Source organism: Mytilus californianus, unplaced genomic scaffold, assembly GCF_021869535.1.
Source record: "Mytilus californianus isolate M0D057914Y unplaced genomic scaffold, xbMytCali1.0.p SCAF_3, whole genome shotgun sequence".
Taxonomy (NCBI): domain Eukaryota; kingdom Metazoa; phylum Mollusca; class Bivalvia; order Mytilida; family Mytilidae; genus Mytilus; species Mytilus californianus.
Genome location: NW_026262679.1, coordinates 10,863,317 through 10,888,203, shown reverse-complemented (window position 1 = coordinate 10,888,203; position 24,887 = coordinate 10,863,317). Strand labels below are relative to the sequence as shown.

Here is a 24,887-nt window from a genome sequence, read left to right as displayed (position 1 = left end):
TGAACGTGGCTGCGTATTTATACATCCCGTACATCAACCCGGAAGACACCCTCGTCATGGGTTTAATTACCGGAGAGTAGAAGTAAAGGGGCCGGGCTTTTGAAGTTTTCGTCCTGATCTTAGGACATAATTTAGGTAAATCTTGCGACATACTCGAGAATGCACATCGATACTTTCTGATTGGACAATATAAACTAAAATGTCCTAACTGTCCTACGTGTTGGCGTATAAAAAAAACAAAATAAAAATTGTCTAAGATAAAAACGTATCACAATTAATCAATAAGTATAATAATTATAATATTATTTATTGACTTTAAGATAAGATAAGATAATTTTATTAGTTCAAAATCCAAAATTATAGGATTGTTACCAAGACAATACAAAAACATAAAAAACAAAATCTGACCACATTTATAAACATTATATATATATAACTGTATATCCCTTAATGAAAAAAAAACAGAAAAAATAAAAATTAAACAGAGTAGTATCATGTGCATATTCATTACAAACTGAGACTACTATGTGTTATAGTAGTCTCAGTTACAAATAAGTATTTATTTTGGAGCGAGTTGTATTCAAATTTTCACAGTATAGACCTCAAAGTCAAATCTCGTGCATTTTTCATATAGAAATACGTAGTTCAACTATTTTATTACTGTAAAAGACATAGTAAACAACTGCATAAAGTTAACATGTTAACATCATAAGACATCTGAATCGGTATCCTAAAGACAAAATTTGTTTCGTTCTAAATGATTTTAACAAATTAAAATAATTTGGTTCCTCGGAATCAAATTATAATAAAACTCTTTTTAGATCAGTTCATCTGTTTGAAACAAAATATAATTAAAGGCATACTTAAACGTGAAAATAACGCTCTTATTAGCAATAATTAAATATGATAGAATGTTCTGACCTACTGAGAGCTTGACTGACAGACATACAATTATTCTGACTTCAGTACAAAGGTGGTCGATCGTTAAAATGTGACGCTCACGTATAATTTGACACGGAAATGTCCTATAACGGTCTCAGAGTAAATCGCCATCTGTGTCCACCAAATTTGGATAAATAACTGCAAGAACGTGTTGTAATGATACCGTTATGGTTTTCATTCCATCTATCATTTTCACAGCAGGATACAGCACAAACATTTGTCTTTAAAGATTTGACTGTTCGTGCAGTTGAAATAGAATACATCTTTATCATCGATGGAGTTCATATTTTGCGCTATATATGTTTGATGTTTTATTGATGCACACAAAAAGAATACGACGATTTATTATCCTCGGCTTTCAGTGATGCATTATTGAAGTCATAAAATTGTCCTAAATAGATAGGGCCAAATTTCGTGTATTTGTTTCAGACAGAGGGTCAAAATCTAAAAGATGTCAAACCACACTGGATTTTGAATATTAAAGTCTCTATACAATATACTGATCATTAATATTTTTAACAATTTTGTATAATATTTCCATAAATTCAAAATGTTATTCAGCATTGCATCTTACTGTTGAAGACATTTTAATACAAAATTGCAGGGACATGAAGGACGTTTCTAGCCAAGATGATTCAGTTTGTTTCCGAAGGACATTATATACAAAATATTTTTGGTCTTTTTTAAACAGTTTGGGTATATACACACAAAATTTGTCAAAATTGTGGTTTTGGCCCATCTTTTATAAATTGGTGATCTGTTTAGAAATAAGCCAAATATACATGATTAAATCCTGAACGAACACACATTAAGCTGCGATACTGTGATTTGGGTAAAGATTGAGAGACTTTTTGAAAAAGGTCTTGGTGTTAAATGAATTGAAATTTATCTTCTGGGCCTCTTTGACTACGTTTCTTTCTGTCTGCTCTGTATGAAATCAAATAATAATAATAAATTAAAAAAAAAACAAAAAAAAAACCGAAACAATAACGTACAGTGCAAATGGAATAAAATCTTGTGCTATCTAAACTAAACGAGTCTATAGACAAGTTAGGAATGAGTTCAAAAGGGACCACTAAAGATCTGATATCAATACAAATCAAGCTCCTAAATGAACAAAAAAAACCAGTAAGAAACAATGACAAAAACTGGGAAAGTTCCTGGTTTGGGTCTTGCACATCAACATGTTTCGGATACTAGTATTAAATTGCCTGTGAATACCAAACCCGCTGACTATTATGGATATCAAGAGGTACAGCCAAAAATAAAAAAATCATATTTTCATCTTTACTCTGTATCTTTATTACCGACGACAAAACATGGCTACCCGCAAGTATAGATTTATATATCCTGTATTTGTTCAGGAAAATACAAAATGCTAAACCAAAAAACTGCATCGAAACATACAATGCAATGCAATGCATAATTATGCAATTGATTGCTATATATACCTTAAAAAATCCCATTAGAGACTAAAGGAGTAGGGCCAATTTCCCATGTATTTGTTTTACTCACAAGGTCAAATTTTGTTCGTTTGTTAAAACAAAGGAGGCTTTATCTATTATAACCACCTTGTTAAAACCTATAGGAATTTTAATATTAAGGAGTATATGTTATATAGTTAAAAAAGATACCACAGTTTTTCGATATTTCTAAATGATTTTCAGTGCATATATATATACTGCCGTTAAAGGCATCATTGCAATAATTTCATGTTTTTTGCAACAAAGTCCTTTCTATTAATTTTTTTTCACATAATAGAGCAAATTTTGCCAAATTCTATCATAGCTGCTGTTTTAAAGCATCTTAAAAATTTTGTCACATGTCCGAAAATACGCCGAAATGTTGATAAAACCATAAAAGTACACATATGAATCTATATAACAGCAAATTTGAGTAACGATTGAAGGACATTTAGAAGATGGCCTTAGAGGAAAAGAAATTCGGGGAAAATTTGCCCCTTCAAACTGTGATCAAATTCTATTTTTACACTTATTTTGTTTGGGTTTCTAGAAATAGAAGGATCAGCTTTTTTCCACATACACACACAACCTATAAACGAACAATGACAACAACAAAAAAGAAAATCGACCACTCTCCTTTTACAATTTTTAAAATTAAAATCATTCGAAGAAAGACAACTCTGCAACCATAAAAATTAATCGGAATTTCATGTATGAAAATCACAGGCACTCGTCTCAGAAAAAAAATGTCCTATATACCTAAATATAACATAAGCACAGGCAATGTCTCATAAAAAAAATTTCCTATATACCTAAATATAACACTGTTATATTAAGGTATATAGGAAATTTTTCTGAGACAAGTGCCTGTGATGAAAATCTGGGGATAGAAATGTGACTATGTTTCTAGACTGAGGGTTATAACCCTCCGCAAGGGGATTCCTTGGTTGTTCGTGATGTATTAAAATATGCTACCTATGTTGAGAGAGTGCTAACTAGAAGACCTCTCCAACCTCATTCTTTGCTGATATTTGTTTTCGTATTTGCAGTTTCGGTCTATCTATTAATGTTTTCAAGATGATATGTAAAAAGGCTCAAATAGGTCATTTAAGTGCAATAACCCATACAAGGAGCCAATTGACATTCAGGCTACTAACTCCTATAATTTTGTTAGAGACGAAAAGTGATTAGATTTGAACATTGTCACTGTAAATATATCATTATATATATGTATATATATATTATATGATTTTCAAAATAGACAATAACTTGCATTTTACCCTTATGTTCTATTTGTAGTAATGGCTACCATGATTTGATCAGTAGAGGCACCAGGAACAAAAGAAAACTAATTACCCCCAGGATGGTTGTTTAAGAATTAAGGATATTTTTTTTTATAGATGGAGGATGAATGATGAAAAACGACAGATGACTAGAAACGAGAATGAATTACACTTGGCCAGGTGAGCAAAAAATGTTGTTTTGACTTGTGAAGCTTATAAGTTTACTGTTGGATTTGATTTGTTAATTTCTGCCATCTAAGGAAGTGAATTATTGTCAGAGGTTGTTTGTTATTATATCTTAACTGTGTTTTGTAAGGAGTTTGGTGTTGTAATTATATCTTAACTGTGTTTTGTACGGAGTTTGGTGTTGTAATTATATCTCAACTGTGTTTTGTAAGGAGTTTGGTGTTGTAATTATATCTCAACTGTGTTTTGTACGGAGTTTGGTGTTGTAATTATATCTCAACTGTGTTTTGTAAGGAGTTTGGTGTTGTAATTATATCTTAACTGTGTTTTGTACGGAGTTTGGTGTTGTAATTATATCTTAACTGTGTTTTGTACGGAGTTTGGTGTTGTAATTATATCTTAACTGTGTTTTGTAAGAGTTTGGTGTTGTAATTATATCTTAACTGTGTTTTGTAAGGAGTTTGGTGTTGTAATTATATCTTAACTGTGTTTTGTAAGGAGTTTGGTGTTGTAATTATATCTTAACTGTGTTTTGTAAGGAGTTTGGTGTTGTAATTATATCTCAACTGTGTTTTGTAAGGAGTTTGGTGTTGTAATTATATCTCAACTGTGTTTTGTAAGGAGTTTGGTGTTGTAATTATATCTTAACTGTGTTTTGTAATGAATTTGGTGTTGTAATTATATCTCAACTGTGTTTTGTACGGAGTTTGGTGTTGTAATTATATCTCAACTGTGTTTTGTACGGAGTTTGGTGTTGTAATTATATCTCAACTGTGTTTTGTACGGAGTTTGGTGTTGTAATTATATCTCAACTGTGTTTTGTAAGGAGTTTGGTGTTGTAATTATATCTCAACTGTGTTTTGTACGGAGTTTGGTGTTGTAATTATATCTCAACTGTGTTTTGTACGGAGTTTGGTGTTGTAATTATATCTTAACTGTGTTTTGTACGGAGTTTGGTGTTGTAATTATATCTTAACTGTGTTTTGTACGGAGTTTGGTGTTGTAATTATATCTTAACTGTGTTTTGTACGGAGTTTGGTGTTGTAATTATATCTTAACTGTGTTGTGTACGGAGTTTGGTGTTGTAATTATATCTTAACTGTGTTGTGTACGGAGTTTGGTGTTGTAATTATATCTTAACTGTGTTGTGTACGGAGTTTGGTGTTGATGGTGGACCATTGATAATTTTATTCACCTTTCTAGACTCGGAACTGATGTAAGTTGGAAAGGGATTGCTTTTATTGACTCATCAGATTGACACAAAGCACCAAAAACAACTATCAAAAAGACAAAAGACTCGAAAGTACCAACCTTTGAGTACTCACAAGCGCTGAAAATAGTTCGGAGCAAATTGCAATTAATACATTAATCATTTTTTCCCAGACAAAAAATATTAACCATTACACTTCCAGATTTAAGATAAGACGTAATAAAAAGTTGAAAAATCCACATCATATTTGTAGTTTCTGGTGGATTCAACATATGATGCCGCATGTATACCCTGTTGGTGCTGACTACATGTCTCCTGCTGGCGTTGACTGTGTACCCCAGGTGCTGACTGTGTATCATTGGTACTGTGTACCCTGATGCTGACTGTGTATCCCTGATCCTTTGTTCCATGATGCTGACTGTGCATCGCTGGTGCTGACTGTGTACCCCTGATGCTGACTGTATCCCTGACGCTAATTGTGTACCCTAAGTGGTAACTTTGTATACCTGGTACTAACTGTTTACCTGTGGTACTGAATGTGTACCTCTGGTTTTGTGTACCCCAGGTGCTGACTGTACTCTTGATACGGACTACCCCCAGGTGCTGACTGTACTCTTGATACGGACTACCCCCAAGTGCTGACTGTATCCCTGGAAATGACTGTGTACCCTGGTACTGACTGTGTGCCTCTGGTATTGAATGTGTGCTGTTTTCACCTTGAGGTGACTGTGTATTATTGGTACTGACTGTGTACCCTTTGGATCGACATCAGTTGTAGATTTTTGTGGATTAATATTTTAACATATTTGGTGCTGACTGTGTACCCTTGGTACTAATTGTGCACCCCAGGTGCTGATTGTGGGTCTCTGGTACTGACTTTGTAACCCTGTTGCTGACTGTCTATCCTTTGAGGTGACTGTAAAACCCTGTACAAACTGTACCTCTGGTACTGCTGGTACTGACTGTGTATCCCTGTTGCTGACAGTCTACCCCTTGAGCTGACTGTGCACCCCTGGTATCAACTAAATCGCTAGTGCTGACTGTGGATCCATGGTTCTGCCTGTGTAAGCTGAATCTGCTTTTATGTACTTGTTATAACCGATTAACAATCATGAATATATAAAATAAGTACAAATCACAATGAAAGAAAGATAACTCTGATTTTTTACAATAATGGTTGCCTGCTTTAAAACTTTATATTCTTATTATGCCCCACCTAGGGGAATTATGTTTTTCGGTCTGTGCGTCCGTTCGTTCGTCCTTCCGTCCCGCTTCAGGTTAAAGTTTTTGGTCAAGGTAGTTTTTGATGAAGTTGAAGTCCAATCAACTTTAAACTTAGTACACATGTTCCCTATGATATGATCTTTCTAATTTTAATGCCAAATTAGAGTTTTGACCCCAATTTCACGGTCCACTAAACATGAAAATGATAGCGCGAGTGGGACATCCGTGTACTATAGACACATTCTTATTCAGATATTATATCTATTTCAACTTATATTTTTTGTCATATCAGCGCATTAACAAATGCATGGTCTTACTCACTGTATAAAGTAAGCAATGGTTACATATTTGTAAGTAATACAAGAGATTGCAGTCTTGTTCTTTATGAACCAAGTTTTGAATGTACTGTTGTACAATCCTTTTTTCTAAAAATATACTTTTAATTTGATTTAAATAAATCAAAAACATGGCTAATAATGTACTATTAGATTTAACAACAGTAGAGATCCCCCCTCCCCCATCTCATCTTGAGTCAAATTTTCCGTGGGAGATTCTTTTTTCTTTGTAATACAGGAAAAATCCATTCAATATTTAGTGTTGACACCTAAGGTTGACCTTTTTTAATCTTAGTCAATAAAGGGTGAAGTAGTATCTAAGCATAAGGCTATAAAAATGACAGCTACAATGGTTTTTCTTACATTAATACAGTGTCACTGTTAAAGCAATCGAGGGCCATAACTCCTGAATAGCAAAAATGAGAATTGTCTAAACCATTCTTGACCTCCATTTTCTAATGAAAAACATATAAAAATTTGAAAAGGATAGGATCAAGCTCTCTCAAATTATTGCATGAAACAAACAAACAAGTATCATTTTCCAATCAAACTTGGATCATAACTCCTGAACAGCAAAAGTGAAAATTATCAATATTGAACTAGACCACCATTTTCGTCATCAGTAACAACATTTTAAAATTGAAAACCAATGGTTGAATGGTTAAAGTTGTAACACGGAAATGGCATAAAGTGCTATTTACCAATAAATAAGGAACCATAACTCCAGAACAGCAAAAGTGAAAATATACCATAATGGTTAACCAACTAGTGATGAAGTCCATTTTTCGAAATTTTAATGGATGCCATCAAGAATTGGTTGATTGTTATGAAATATATGTTTCACAGATGACAACAGATATGTTCCAATTGGCATTAACTCAATACTGTCCTCTTTTCTGCGAATGTGACCTACCGAATTAGACTTGTCACCAGGTTTGTACTTACATGAGCAACAGGTTGGATCCCACATGTGGAGCAGGATCTGCTTATCCTTCCAGAGCACCTGAGATCCCCCCTATATGATCAACTCTTGGTCAGAATCTTGAAGATGCTTCTGCACAACAAATCACATGGCTGTTAGCACACCACTTTCTTAACTATGACTATGGACACACACCCAGGATAATGGTCATTAGGGCTGGCGGTAATTATCTCGAGTTAAATCAGCCAAAAATAAATTTCAAGAGTTATTTCAGATTGTATAAGGCAGTTTATCAATTCTTACAGTTTTTAATACAAATATATTCATAGTATTTATCATACAGCACTAAACATTTTTCAAAATAAGATAATACCACCTTAATGTGACTAGTTAACACAATATGTAACAAGCATTCTGAGAGTATTGCATGGCAATACATAGTCCCCTACCGGGATAAAAATTCATTATACTGGAACAAAAAGCTAACTTGTTCTATAACTTGTCATGGTGTAAACAAAAAGAAAATATCAAGTCAATATCTTCAAGCGTGACTAAAAATAGTGTGGAAAACTGATTAAATGAGTGAATTTTCAAGTCCAAGGACCATAACTCTGCAAAAAATTATCAGACCAAAACAAAATTTCGAACTTGATCTGTATAACTTGTCATGATAAAACTATATACCAATTATCAATCAATATCTTCAAGCATGATGCAAAAAAGTGTGGAAAACAGTTTAACATTAGATATGATTAATAATTCTCTAAAATAGATATGATGTAATACAGTGTATATCTATTTTCAAATTATAATCAAATATAATTAATAGTTCCAAATATTTTTTCTTTCATTTGTCACAAACTAATATAGATTTGTAACTTATCTATAAAATGTCAACAATTTTTATCTACACAATGTAATGTAATATATACATTAATAAAAATAGATTATTATCTAATTAAAGGATTTCACTTCATAATTTTTTTTATATATATATATAGTATTCAGAAAATTAGTTTATACAAAATAACAAACAACCTGCCAAAAAATTCTTCAAATAATTTACCAAAGAATGTCTTTTAAAAAGTGAGTTGTCTCCCTTTGTACAGAAATATGGTTTAACATAGTACTCCAACATTAGATATGGTTCAGAGTTATGGTCCATAACTCTGGACTAAATCATCAGACAGAAACAAAATTCGAACTTGATCTATAACTTGTCATGGCAAAACTATATACCAAATATCAAATCAATATCTTCAAGAACGAAGAAAAAAAGTGTGGAAAGCTGATTTGCCGGACTGACGGATGGACAGACAGATGGACAGACAGACGGACAGAGTGCAAACCTAAAGTCCCCTTTGACTTCGTCGGTAGGGGACTAATAATACCATGCATAAATCATATTACATGACAAAACAATTCCTTACAATAAAAATGTATGAAATATGTGAAAATATAAACATTTCATACAAATTAAACATATCAAATGTTGAATTAACAACGAATGTATAACAAGACTTTGATTACTTACTTAAAGCATAGAAGTCTGAAACACATGGCTTTGTGACATATATAACAATTTAGCACTTTATTTAACCTTACAAATAAATGTATGCAATATGTGAAAATATAAACATTTCATACAAATAAAACATATCAAATGTCGAAATTAACAATGAACAAGACTTTGATTACTTACTTAAAGCATAGAAGTCTGGAACACATGGCTTTGTGACACATATAACAATTTAGCACTTTATTTAAAGGAGCATGGCACAAAAAGTCATTATAATAATGGTATTGATATAAAAGTCCCCCTTCATCAGGCCACTGTTTTAGCAAAGGTAGAAATACTTAATGTTCCTTGCTAGATCTTTTTTGGGTGGTTTTATTACATTGTTGGGTTGCTGTCATACTGCTGCAAATATACACAGAATCTTTGTTAATAAAAATAATGAGATGTGGCATGATTGCCAATGAGACAACCATCCATCCAAGACCAAAGGATGAGACTGTAAACTACAATGGGGTACTGTACGGCCTACAACAATGTAAAGGATGAGACTGTAAACTACAATGGGGTACTGTACGGCCTACGACAATGTAAAGGATGAGACTGTAAACTACTATGGGGTACTGTACGGCCTACGACAATGTAAAGGATGAGACTGTAAACTACTATGGGGTACTGTACGGCCTACGACAATGTAAAGGATGAGACTGTAAACTACTATGGGGTACTGTACGGCCTACGACAATACATGTTTATTCATATTACAATTGGAGAAGGGGTTGAATAACTGTAGAACAATACTCTCTTTATGAATAACTGTAGTACAATACTCTCTTTAATGTTAGGACACTATGGATTGGTTTTATTTCATAGGTACCAATCTTCGTGGATTGAATAAAAATTTAATTGATTTCGTGGTTTTGATAAAGTATGCATAAAAGCTTAAAGATAATGAGTACTTGGTTGAACACTTGAATGTATGGTTTACCTGTACCCATGAATAATTGTTATCCCAGGAATAATAGTTATCTCAGGAATAATTGTTATCCTAGGAATAATTGTTATCCCAGGAATAATTGTTATCTCAGGAATAATTGTTATCCTAGGAATAATTGTTATCCCAGGAATAATTGTTATCCCAGGAATAATAAATAATCCACAGCATCAGATAAACAGAATGTGACTTCACTTTTTATAAGAATAATGTCCCTTTTCACATTTGTATCAAGAGAAAAACATTTTAGTTAATAAGACAAAAATTCTCATTTTTTTTTAATATTATGCTATTACATCAAATTTCAAAACAGACAAAAAAAGATATATAAGATAGTAGTATATTTAATCTAATGCCATTGCCTGTATTTTGATGTATACAGGGCCAGACAACCTAATTGTAAATTTATTTCAGTAGAAAATCTTAATGCCTTTTACTTATGAATGGGTGAAATGCTACTATTTTTTTTAAATATTGCTTACAAATATCATTAAACACACAATGAAACACAACTTCAATCATCAATAATATAACATTATATATAGATATAATAAATTGTAATGCTAAAAATATTGGTTAATGCTACATAAGGTTTGATTACAAATAAAAATAATTAATACATATCATGTCTCTCTTTTATGGCAACATCTAAACCAGCTGGTACATACACACAAGCAATTAAATAAACTTATAACATGGTATAGATCCTTGAAAACGATTATATCTTGACTCCACTAGTCATGAAAAACTCTTTCCAAAATTTCTATAGAATTATGCTAGTTACTCTTCTTTTAAGATACTTGTTTGGACCTTTAAATGAGTTAACTTAGTATTTTTCCTTTATAGTTACTAACTGAAGTATTCCCCACTTCAATTTTATAGTTACTAACTGAAGTATTCCCCATTTCAATTTAGATACATGATTATTATTAGATAATACAAAATACATTACAACTGCCATTTCAAAAGTCACTTACACATAGCTGACCAGATGGGTCTCATAATTTACAGGAAAATTGTGTGGCTACAACCAACCAGCAAACTGAATGTAGGCATCTAAACAGTTAAAATTAACACTGGTGGTTTACTTACAAGATTTCACAAACCAAAATCAAAACAGTTTAACCCCAAACTAGTTCTATCTCACCAGAGACATATAATACATATGTATTATATGTCTCTGATCTCACATAGGGGAAAGAATTGAGAAGACATAAAGATATCTGCAATTGCAATAAAGACATAAATAAGGTTTTGCCAATTGTTAAATAATAAAGAAGGTTTTGTCAGGGTTACATGATAGTCCCAATATTAGTACCGGTAGTTACTGATTATGGTACTGTTTTTATTCATGCATGGAGGTAATGCTTTGCTCAAGCAACTTCATCAAAGACAAACAGATGTATTAGGGAAACACTACTTTGGTTTAAACATAAAAAAGGATGTCTATTTATTCATATTCCCCAATAATTGTTGTAGGTAAGATACAGAAAAACAAACACAAATACTTCGGTGAAGCAATGATGATTTCTTTTAAATCCAGGGATGACATCTAGTTTACACAACACACACACATCAATAAAATTTATAAATTAAAGCACTCTGTTGTAATCTATATAACTATTACAAAAATTCAAATTGAGTTCATCTCAAAATATTTTTTTTCAAGAAATGTTGTTTTTTTTTAAAATTATATGAAACAAGATAGCTAGGCTGTAGGGAATTGTCCCCTGCAGTAGAATAAACTAACCAATATCCATCTCATCTGATAGCTGAAGGTTTGATTCAACAAATGGAATTTGTCTAGTATTAAGTACAAAATATTATACAATTTCATTGTTATAATGCCCATCCATGATTCCACATAAAGAAATACACTTTTATCCAACAGGTAAAAATTTAAAAATTATGAATAACTATATATCAACAGAATACAAAATATTATCATTATCTGAAAGTAAAGGAATGTAGAAAAGTATGTGTAGGTGAAGAACCAACTTTGTTTATATAAACAAGGGTCCCACTTGGTATATTTGGGGGTGGGGGGTGGGGGGGGGGGGGGTCTAGAAAATGGGGTATATGGGGTCAATTTCTAAGAATATTATGTTCTCCTCATCATCGATATATAGATTTGAATATTTGTATTTATCAAATGAAACTCAAACAAGGGGCCCACATGGTTAATTTTGAGGCCTAAAGGGGGATTTCAAAAGGATAAACAATAAGTCTTCCAAACTTCATTTTGGGCAACTTATTTTCTTAAAATATGTCATCCAGGCGACTTTTGTGTCTTGCTTACAAACACAGTATAACTAGTTTGGTACTGTCCTTTTCTATTTATTCTATTTCTTTTCTATTTAGAGGTATAGAAAGTACAGAGAAAAGCACAAGGGGAAAATTACTTCAAGCTTGACTAGTAAAGCCAACAATAGAAAAGAGAAAGAAAAGCAAAAGGATTACTGGAGGCAAAAGAAAAACGAACCTAGAGAAAGACATTCTGCCCAAAAAAAAAGCATGTGAAAGAATACAATAGAAAAAGAAAAAGATTAGACTGTTTAACAATATGTTTACAGACACCATCATTACAAAAGTTACTAAAAGCTTATGCAACAGCAAATGCTGCGAGAAAAGCTGTGTATAGAGCCAAACAATCACTTCCAAAAACACCAGAGAAGTTTGCTTGCATAATATCTGGTCTGATATCTTCAATAACTCCAAGATTTCACTAAATTGGGAATTATACCTCCAAAACAAGCTCTGTAATATAAAGAAACGTTCACAGCTGTACAAAGTAGCCTTCAGAGTTTAAAAGGTGGCTATAGTAAACAGGCACAAAAGAAGTAACAGTGTCTTTTAAAATCAACATATAAACATTGGTCTGATGAAAAATAGCTGGCAAAGAGCTCGGTATTAGATGGATACACCTTCAGAATATATCTGCTTTAGAAGAAGAACAAAGTTGTTCTTGTAGATTGGATGAGCATTTAGTGCAAAAAGTCAAGGACTTTTACTTGAATCCAGAAGTATCAATAATCCTGCCTATAAAAGGGAGAAAATCATGACATATGGCTAACAAAAATAAACAAATCACAATCTCATATGGGATTATTGCATTTTATATTGACATGGATCCACCTGAAGAATCTGTCTCTGTATCTGAATTTCACTGTTATTATTGAGAATACTGACACATCACATACAACATTATTGTATTCCTCACTATATTACAATGATGTTACACAATAAATACTAACATGAATATATCACAGACATAAGAAACATCAACAATGACTGTTATACAGCACCATAACTTTTTAATCGTTCATACATTCCTCTTTGTTTCATTTTTTGATATTTACCACCCAGCAATATAAACCCTATACCTAATATCATGAAAATAATAAACAAAACACATAACATAATAAAAGCTAAGTTAGATATCATAATGTCTGGAATGGTAGCTGGAATTGATGAACTGGAACTTATCATAAATCCTAAACTCCACCCTATCTCAGTCTTATTGTTTACCTGCAAATGGAAAAAAAAAATCATTAGTCTACAATAGTTAATTACAAACTTAATCATCAACTGTTCAGTACAGAAAATTATAAGACCACCTGATTTTGTAAGGAGCCCTTATTTCAGTATTAGGTGGAACAGCTTACAATCACTTCAGGTGCCATCTCTCCCCTTAAAAAATCAAATGGCTACCTTAAAAGAGGAAATTTAGGGGAGACAATTCCTTAAACAGATTGACCAAATCTGGGTTTTCATTTGCTTGCAGAAAACTTAATTCCTCAAATCATTTAATGTTTTTAAAGACCTTTGGCTTTCTCATTTCAGATGAAGAAGATAGAAAAGTAGTTTTTGTCGAGCCTGCAACTTTTGTCGCAGAAAGCTCGCCATAGGGATAGTGATCCGGCAGCGGCAGCGTTAGCTAACTTCTTAAAAGCTTTATATTTTAGAAGCTAGAAGACCTGGATGCTTCATACTTTGTATATAGATGCCTTATGTTACGAAGTTTCTGTCTGTCATATGTCCATTGTCCTTGACCTCATTTTCATGGTTCAGTGACTACTTGAAAAAAAAGTCAACATTTTTTGTAATGTTAATTTCTTTCTTATTATGAGTAATAGGATAACTATATTAAGTATGTGCTACCTTGCAAGGTCCTCATGCCCGTCAGACAATTTTCATTTGACCTCGACCTCATTTCATTGATCAGTGAACAAGGTTAAGTTTTCGTGGTCAAGTCCATATATCAGATACTATAAGCAGTAGGTCTACTATATTTGGTATATGGAATGATTGTAAGGTGTACATGTCCAACTTGTAGGTGTCATCTGACCTTGACCTCATTTTCATGGTTCAGTGGTCAAAGTTAAGTTTTTGAGTTTTGGTCTTTTTTTCTAATACTATATGCAATAGGTCAACTATATTTGGTGTATGGAAATATTTTATGATGTATATGTCAGTCTCGCAGGTTTTATTTGACCTTGACCTCATTTTCAAGGTTCATTTCTCAGTGTTAAGTTTTTGTGTTTTGGTCTGTTTTTCTTCAACTATAAGCAATAGATCAACTATATTTGTTGTATGGAACGATTGTAAGGTGTATATGTCTTTCTGGCAGTTATCATCTGACCTTGACCTCATTTTCATGGTTCGTTGGTCAATGTTAAGTTTTCATGGTTAAGTTTGTTTCTTAGATACTTTAAGCAATAGGTCAGTTATATTTAATGCATAAATTGATTGTAAGGTGTACATGTCTGTCTGGCATGGTTCATCTGACCTTGACCTCATTTTCATGGTTCATTGGTCAATGTTAAGTTTTCTTGGTTAAGACTGTTTCTTAGAAACTATAAGCAATAGGTCAACTATGTTTGGTTTATTGAATGATTGTAAGGTGTACATGTATTTCTCGTTTGGTTTATCTGACCTTGACCTCATTTTCTTGGATCATGTTAAGTTTATGTGTTACTTGTAGTAAAGCTTTATATTTAGGACTATCAACATAAAATCAATGGTTAGTAAAGAAGGCAAGACATTTCAGCGTGTGCACTCTTGTTGTCTAAAAGAATAGCCACTTGAGATAATACCTGTTATTACATCACTCACAATAAAAATTTGTACAATTTCTTAAATCTTATTCAAATTTTTAGTTTATTGATATGATTAGCTATTTCTCTACAACCAGTTTTTATTGGTGGAGGAAACCAGAGTGCTTGGAGAGAACCACCACCTTTCACATGAAAACTAGCAATCCTAGCCATTATAAATGTATTGTGGTCTTTATTGTTGTATCTAGTGGTCAAATCCTGTAAACAAGGTTTATCCACTGAGTAACAAAATCAAGTGTCAATCATTTAAACAAGATGACTGACAACCTTTTTCTACTGATATGATTGTGTTCAGAATTTAATTTAATTAGCAGAAAAATGAAAAATCCTAAAACTCATCAACTTACCTTGTTCAAAAATCTAATATTTCTCCATGTTGTATCATTAAACTTATATCCTGACGTTAACAAACTGAGTATATAGTGTCCACGGAAACAGTACCATGGTAAAAACTCAGCATTGGCAGCCTTCATGTTTTTAACCTATATTCAATAGAGATAATAAAATAACCAACAAGTTTTGGCATAATTTTTTTTACAAAATGAAGTCTTTGTTTCAATTGTGCAACTGACTTTCATTTTTTCTTTTCAGAATTTTAATTAGTTAAGTGAACATGAGAAAGGTGCATGGTGTTACACCTAAATAATATTTCTTACATTTTAACTATATTAATAATGATTCCCGAATCAACTGTTCAAAGTAGTTGTAGCAGGGCAACATAATCTGAATAACTGTACCAACATTAATTTTCCAAACAAACTATAGAATAAGAAGTTGACCTGTTTGCATACTAATGATACTCCATTGATGAGCAACAGATGTGAAAACATATTACAACATATAGCACGCTCACATGAAGCTTTACCAAATGTCAAGGTGCTCTGATAAGTAGTTCCAGAGATAAATGCAAAGAAAATTTTCCTACATGGCCATTATATGTAAGTATATGTAGGTATTGGGCAATCAGGAAATTGATGAGCGATGAATGTGAAAATGCACCAACCTGTAAAGCATGCTGCCATAAAGTATGATATAAAATTTCAAAAAGTTCAGATCCCCAGGTACTAAGAAAAATCAGAAGGAAATTTCATACATGGCTTATTGTGTAAGAATATGTAAGTATTCAGTTAACTAGACATTCAAGAGCAACGAATGGAAAAATGCATCATACATTATAGCCCCCATCCCCTTTTTCTAATACAACGATACTTTCAAGCAATTTTGTGTTCAAGGGCCACACAGCAAACATAACCAAAAAACAAACTTAATATATAACTTTTTATTATATTACTATATACCAAATATATAAGCAATCAATACAGGCATTACAGAAAAAAATTAGTGAAAACAAATCTTTTCAAGCAATTTTCTCTATCCATGTGAACTAATTAAAAATAAATGGGGGATGTGTCCATGGGATACAGATGATGCCCCCGCTTGCATACAATGTTATAAAGGGACATAACTCAAGAACGGTAAAAATGACGCAACCCAAATTCATCTTGATCTGAGTTTTGTGGTAATAAGCATTGTGTATAAGTTTCATAACATTTAGTTGAGGCAAACTTTAAGTTAGAGAACGGAAACGTACAGACCAACAAGGGTAAAACTTAATGCCCCCTCCACTACGGCCAGGGCATAAAAATGGCTCAATTAAAACCAAATCATAAATAATCTGTCACTTTAAGAAATTGAATCATTGCAGAAAAAAGTTTGAAAGTGATGCACTGACAGACAAAGTGAAAACATAGTCCCATTTAAGCTCTGCCAGCAGGGGCTTAATAATGACATTGTCCCATTTAAGCTCTGCCAGCAGGGGCTTAATAATGACATTGTGAAAGTTTCAATTTCAGTAAATTAAAGGGGATGCATTGGACCCAAATTATACCTGCATTATGTTACAAGCAATATAACAAATTACTTGGGACCTGTAACTGCAAAAGGAATATTCCTCCAATGAAGGAGTACCGCATAAGGTCAGTAATCCTCCACCAAAATAAAAGTTAATGTATCCTAACTATAAAAATGTTACATTTACATATAATTAGTAGTCCTCCACCTAAAATAAAAGTTAATATACCTTTACATTAAAAGTGTTATATATTCACCATAGAAAAACCCTGCTCAAGCTTTATATCATAAAATATAAAACACTTCTTCACTAATTACAGTTTATTAGTATGTTTATGTACAACAACAAAAATTGCGATGCTGCAAGCTCAATAGATCATATTGGTCACTATATTTTGTTTTACCTTGGACCAAGGAGAGCTACATAAGCTGGTCAACTCTGAAGTGTAATCTGATAGACTGACTTCTGAAGAATTCTTTGTCAAATTTAAGAAATCCATCTCATAGAAGTAATTGGAAAATGCCTGAAAAAAAGTTTCAAAATTTACATAATTTTTACATTTTTATCAACCAAAGGTATTTATGCATTACAAAATCATGTTTAAATTATATAATTACACATCAAGATTTCTAACACATGAAAACAACAAGAAATTCACATGAAACGTCTCATGAAACATGGCTTTGAAAAATGTTTGACATCATTATTGTTTTGTTGTATTTTAATTTATCATTTACACGAATATATTTTTCAGCAAAACAATATCATGAAATCAACTTGTACAGTTGTAAGTGAATGTCATGTGATGTTTACATTAATATTATGTTTTTTTCAAATAAATTTTGCATATAAAAAAATATAAGCCTTAATTACATGAACTTTCTGAGTTAAATTAGACTGCATCTACATATAATGGTGACAGAAAGTGTTGTAGCTGGGTGATTTACAATAGTAAAAGCTGTTTTAAATAAATGGTAAATGTGTCCAGGGGACACACATGATGTCCCCGCTTGCATACAAGGTTACAAAGTGACATAACTCAAGAACCGTAAAAGTGACGCTACCCAATTCGTACTTGATCTAAGTTTTGTGGTAATAAGCTTTGTGTATAAGTTTCATAACATTTGGTTGAGGCAAACTTAAGTAAGAGAACGGAAACGAAAAAATTCAGCAATTCTTTCCATTTGTAAAGGGGCATAACTCAAAAACAGTAAAAGTGATGCCACCAAAATTCAAATTCGATCTGTGTTTTGTGGTAATAAGCATTGTGTATAAGATTCATAACATTTGGTTAAGGCAAACTTAAGTTAGAAAACGGAAATGAAAAAATTCAGCAATTTTTCCATTTGTAAAGGGGCATAACTCAAGAACAGTAAAAGTGACGCCACCAAAATTCAAACTCGATCTGTGTTTTGTGGTAATAAGCTTTGCGTATAAGATTCATAACATTTGGTTGAGGCAAATTTTAGTAAGAGAATGGAAACAAAAATTCAGCTATTTTTCCATTTGTAAAGGGGCATAACTCTAGATAGGAAAAGTGACGCCACCCAAATTCAAACTTGATCTGTGTTTTGTGGTAATAAGCATTGTGTATAAGTTTCATAACATTTGGTTGAGGCAAACTAAAGTTAGAGAACGGAAACCAATTTCGGGACATATGTATGGACGAACGGACGGACGTACAGACGGACAAGGGTAAAACTTAATGCCTCCTCCGCTACGGCGGGGGCATAAAAACATTACTGGTAGGTGATAAAAATAAATGGGGAATGTGTCCATAGGACACAGATGATGCCCACTGATTGCATATCACCTTATAAAGGTACATAACTCAAGAACGGTAAAAGTGATGATACCCAAATTTGTAGTTGATCTGAGTTTTGTGGTAATGAGCATTGTGTATTAGTTTCATAACATTTGGTTGAGGCAAACTGAAGTTAGAGAACGGAAACAAAAAATTCAGCAATTTTTCCATTTGTAAAGGGGCATAACTCTAGAACGGTAAAAGTGATGCCACCAATATTTAATCTTGATCTGTGTTTTGTGATATTAAGCATTGTGTATAAGTTTCATAACATTTGGTTGAGGAAAACTTAAGTTATAGATCAAAACCAATTTTGGGAGGTACGGACGGACGTACAGACGGACAAGGGTAAAACTTAATGCCACCTCCACTACGGTTAGGGCATAAAAAATTATTCAGGTTGAACCATAACTTAAAGGAAAAGTCAATTACCAGTCAACAAAAGCTTTTTTGTTTTGAGCAAAGGAACATACTTACATAAAATTCTCCATGGACAGGTGCCTGATATGTTCCATTAAAGGAACACTCAGAGAAACCACAGCCAGCACCAAAGTTAAACAGACTATCAACCATAGCAGAACACTGTGTATTGTTACTGGAACCAATAAACTCATATGTTCTGTTCTGATGTGAAAAAAAAATGCATCTTAGAATAATGGTAGGATTAAACTCTAACTACTAAAATTATCTATGTTACACTGTAATATGTAATGTTACTCTTAATAAATCTTGCCTATTCTTTTCTTATCATACTTCCTACAAACTTAATCATATAATTTGGTCAATGTAATGAGGTTTAAAACATGATATAACTGACTTTCCTTGTCAGACTTGACTATTTTTGTGAGATGAAACAGGCATCCATGGTTAATGATCTAAGTGATCTTTGATGGTATTATCTATATTTTTTTTCTCAACTAACTAGAGTTATTGCCCTTTGCACACAGTGAATCATTAATAAACTTGCAGGCTCTTAATGTTTATTTTGTCACTGTATTGACATGATAATACAATAAGAAATATGTTGTGACAATTCCATAAAATGTTATCAATAATTCATTACAAATCACCAATGTGATAATCAGAAAAATACAGGTCAAATGCATATTGGTCAATTTCTGAAAATCTCCATAGGGGAATTTAAGCTCAAGTGGACCTAATGCAACTCTTACACAAGTCATATCATATGGAGATTTAATCTTATATACTATAGTTGTGAATGATTATATACATATAGATTCTACCACTGCATCGAGTGTGATACGATATTTATCCACTCGAGACAGTTAAATTTTTAAATTTAAAACGCGAGGCTTGCCGAGCGTTTTAAATATTTAAAATTTAACTGTCTCGAGTGGATAAATATCGTATTACACGAGATTTGGTGGTGGAATCTGTTTCTCTAATGATTTTCAAACAATATGCAGGCAAACTTATTGGTACAAGAGAGGCGAAAGATACCAAAGGGACATTCAAACTCATAAGTCGAAAATAAACTGACAACACCATGGCTTGAAAAGAAAAACACCTAACAAACAAACAGCAGTACACAAAACACAACACAGAAAACTAAAGACTGAGCAACACTAACCACACACTAAACCAGGGGATCTCAGGTACTCCAGAAGGGAAAGTAGATCTTGCTCCACATGTGGCACCCGTCATGTTGGTCATGTAAGTATAAACCCTGTGAAAAGCCTAATTCAGTAGGTTTGGGGAAAAGGAGGGCAGGTTGGTGGTTGCGATGATTGGAACATATCCGTTGTCATCTGTGAAACAGATATTTAATAACGGTCAATCCACTCATGATGGCGTATGTAAAATTTTCAAAGGGATGATTTTAACTTCACCACTTAGAACTCTTGGTTTAATAGCTTCCTTGTGAGCAGTAACCCTCTATCAAGGAATTCATGATAGGAAATGCAAGCCCTGGAATATCGTATCAACTGGGAGATATATACCCCATATGCAGGTGCTTCTGGAATGTTGCTACATAGAAAAGGAAAGTTCACAATGAAGCTGAAATTATCTCTTTTATTGTAAAATTTCGTTCTCAACCGACACTCATTGTCAATTTCTAGATGTAAGTGAAGATATGAGGCAGACTTAACTGTATCTGTTCTATCCTTTATTTCAAGTTTGATGAGATAGATGTGTTCAACATAGTACAAGTCTAGAAAAGTAAATCCATTTAAAAGGCTATCAAAATAAATTTATCCTGTCCTGATTATGCATGAAATATTTTCCACTAGAAGCAAATATCTTGGTTGAACACTTACAAGCATGTATATATCCCCACATTGCATGTTCCAAGTCCGGAGCCTGTAATTCAGTGGTTGTTGTCAGTTGTCATCTGTTATATTTATTATTTTGTCATAAATCAGGGTTTTACTAAAACTTTTAGTTTTTTTTTGTATTATTTCACATTATGTCATGTCAGAGCCTTTTAAAGCTGACTATATGGTATGGGTTTTGCTGATTGCTGAAAACCATAAGGTGACCTATAGTTGCTTAAATCTGTTTCATTTGGACCTTGTTGGATAGTTGTCTTATTGGCATACCACATCATACCACATCGCCTTATTTTATATTAATCAACCCATCAATGCTATTTTTAGGGTAAAATTACCTTTTCACCATCATCTGCCATAAATGTTTTATCTGCCTTGGTACAAGGAGCTTCAAACACATCAGTATATGTTTCTACTGTTGTATGACCTGTAGGGCCACAGGGATTAGGAATGGTACTAGAATAATTGTTACTCTGAAATAACAGTATTATTGTACAACATGTTTTCAGCTACAGTGCATGGACATAAGTTTTTGTCATCTACTTTTTTTCCTATACATGTGTAAATTTCATATAAAAACAATTTTATTTTTAAAAGAATTATTATGAAGGCATTTGTGTTTGTTTTTTTACAAACCATATGTTGACTTTTTATAGGAGTTTTCTCCCCTCTTAAATTCAAAATAAGCTCTATGGTGATAACTCATTAACCTTATAGAGTAGATACATTGGGTCTTTAGATTTGAGGTCCAAGCTTTATGACCTTGAAATTGAGGTCAAGGTCAAAATTAAATTTGACCTTCTAGATTTTTATCTTTGATGTAACTTCTTATTGGTATGTGGTAAAGTCATAGGGTCTTTTACATTGGGTTAAAAATGTAAGACATTGAAGAAGGTCAACCGGAAGTAGCCATTTTTCCATTATTTTCATGTAAAAGTTACGAGAACTTTATACTTTTGGAATCAATGTGAAGTAAGGCTCAAATTAATCTGAAAGTGAAATTTTGATAACAGGAAGTACATACCTATATCTCATATTTTTAGCAATACTATATAGAAACCATATTTTAGGAATCAGCGCAAACTAAGCTATTATCTGACACCAGAATTGACACTTTAAACTGGAAGTGAATATTCTCCTATCAAAATATCTGCATTTGGGGTGGAAAGACCTTCAATTGTTCTCTGAATTATTAATGATATTATTTTAGTTGACATATATAAAAAAACTAAAAAAAAAAATTGTGCTAAAATTATAAAAAAAGTTTCATTTTGAAATTTCAAATAAATAAACATGTGACAATCCTTCTTCTAGTGTTACCAAGTTGAGCAAAATCTGACCAGAAATGACCCCACCATAATGTTTTTAAAAATATGATTTTATATGAAATATAATAAGCATTATATCACATATATAGAAATAGTGATGAATACTTATGTCCATGCACTGAAATATATTATAGATTAGATAACTCTATGATTAGCATTACTCCTTTTTATGTCATTTTCAACGTAAAAGACTTGACAAAAGACCTATTACCAAATTTTATCTTATTTCATCAAGATGCTTTTATTTCATATAGCATTGCTTACAAAATGAGAAATTACAATTTACCTTTATGTTTATATGCTGTTCAATGTGTTGTATGGCCTCTATTTTCAACACCTTTGTTCTTTCATTTTGATGTTATTTGGAAAAGGGCTGCGATACTTAAATACTTTTTTACCTTTACAAGCAGTGCCTTGTATTTTCTTTCAATTTCGTTGATACCAAAACACAAATAGCTGTGTGTATAGACTGTATAGTTAATCCCATATAATATCACATCACCACTATACTCCATGGGAACAGTAACCTGAGACCCAGGGTTAAAGGTCATCTGTGTTGAGGCTCCTCCCATATCCATGGCTCCTAAAGTATTATCTCCTGGGCCCTCCAAATTCCATTTATTTTCTGATTTCAATTTAAGAGGATGGACCTGAAAGAAAAGACTATGTGGTTTCTGCCATTTGTTATAAATTTCTACAGCTATATGGATTGTAATAAATTTTTCTATGTATCTGCAATTGATTGAAATATATGTCTATGTATACTGCCATGGATTGAAATTCATTTCTACTATTTCTGCCTGCTGTTTATATTGTAATACATTTCTTTAGCTTTATGTATTATAATACAATACTACCTGTTTTGCCAGCTATATTCTTTCCACATTTTATTTTAACACAGTAATTGAAGTTGTAAAGGTGTTACTTTTGGTGTAAGCTACCGGGGTATTTTCTAAATGTCTATTATTTGATATAAAACTTATAAAAATGCTGAATGTCAAAATACAATCAGTTATCTCCCGTAGACAAGTTTATTTTGAACATACAAGAAGTTCAATGCTTTCTTAGTTTTCACAATCAATGAAATATGAATACATTTTTGAACCAGGAGATATTGTTACTTTGTTAAGTATCATATTGTAAAGTTTGATTCATAAAGTGATGACCAAGTTGAGTTTATAAACCTTCCAGTTGATTGAGCTTATATAAACTCATCATAGATACCAGGATTAAAATTGTTTATTAATTAACTACTTTGTTATTTGACTTAATATGATGAAAACTGCCTGCGCAATACAAAAGTGTCAACTCGACCAATATTGATTTTTTCTCGTATTAGGCCGAGTTCTGATCTGGCCAATACAGGAATTTCGGAACATCTCTGGTTTTTAGATCAGAAGTAATGATGAACTCCAACGTAATGTAAACAGTCATTTGGAATAAGCTGTTTTATTTACACACCATAAATATGCCAAAACGTATAGTGTGGCAAATATTTCAGGCTGAAGACGGCCACATTCATTTAAAAAAGCCTTTTGTAAGCAGACAATTCAATTATTTTAGGTTTGGGCTAAGAGTCTGTAGATTATCACAAAGCTCATTTCTTGTTGACTCATAACTATTTAAAACATTTTATCAGTTTAACAGGTGCAAATCAACTTACTGTGTACTTTCGCTTCTCATGTTTTTGTTAGGTGTCATTTATTTTTTCAACCTGAACCAGATATATCAATTGTGTCGAAGGGTGTTCGAAGTCTTTGTTCTTTGATCAGTAGTCTGTATATTAATAGTGTCACAGGGTGTCCCAGTCTATGTTCTTTAATCAGTTAGTCTATGTATAGTTGTCTCATTGGCAATCATATTCAACTCCTACTTTTTATTTAATCCTTTTGTTTCTGCATCTCTCATGCAATGGCAGTACCTTTCCAATTACAATATATGTGTTGCGTCTAAATATGAATTGTAACACTTTATAGTGCCTAAAAAGGGCGAACAAATCATCACAAAATGTAGAAGACACCACGAAACAGCACCAGATCATTTGACATTGCACCTTAAAAAAAGGAAACTCAGTTTGGATAGCTCCATTTAAAGGTAAAAAATGTTAAAATCTTGTGAATAGAAATAAAATACAAAAAAAACAGGTAAACACTGTAGTTAATTAATAAAGATATCATTACATGGTTATTTCTGTTTTGGCCTTGTTATTGGTCCTTGGCCAGATGCAATACAGCAAGCCTCAGGCCAATAACAAGGCCAATACAGAAATAATCACGTAATGATATCATAGTATGCCAGACGTGTATTTCATCTACAAAAGACTCATCAGTGACGGTCAAATAAAAAAAGTTAAAAAGGCCAAATAGAGTATGAAGTTTACGAGCATGTATTACTTATATGAATGAAAGCATATCTATTTG

The 24,887-nt window shown here is 32.5% G+C and overlaps 1 protein-coding gene across 2 annotated transcripts in view; it reads right to left on the bottom strand.

Annotated features, from left to right (window-relative positions):
* Positions 1 to 12,130: 12,130 nt before the first annotated feature.
* Positions 12,131 to 24,887, bottom strand: part of LOC127733955 (ectonucleoside triphosphate diphosphohydrolase 8-like) — a 38,009-nt gene continuing 25,252 nt past the window's right edge. For both annotated transcript variants that reach the window (XM_052243441.1, XM_052243442.1), the window contains exons 7-12: positions 22,866 to 23,117; positions 21,478 to 21,612; positions 19,326 to 19,472; positions 17,448 to 17,567; positions 15,540 to 15,674; positions 12,131 to 13,603 (exon numbers count right to left, since the gene is read on the bottom strand). In XM_052243441.1, the coding sequence (XP_052099401.1) occupies positions 13,370 to 13,603; positions 15,540 to 15,674; positions 17,448 to 17,567; positions 19,326 to 19,472; positions 21,478 to 21,612; positions 22,866 to 23,117 (1,023 nt within the window). In that variant the 3' untranslated portion in view covers positions 12,131 to 13,369. The remainder of the gene's footprint in view (positions 13,604 to 15,539; positions 15,675 to 17,447; positions 17,568 to 19,325; positions 19,473 to 21,477; positions 21,613 to 22,865; positions 23,118 to 24,887) is intronic.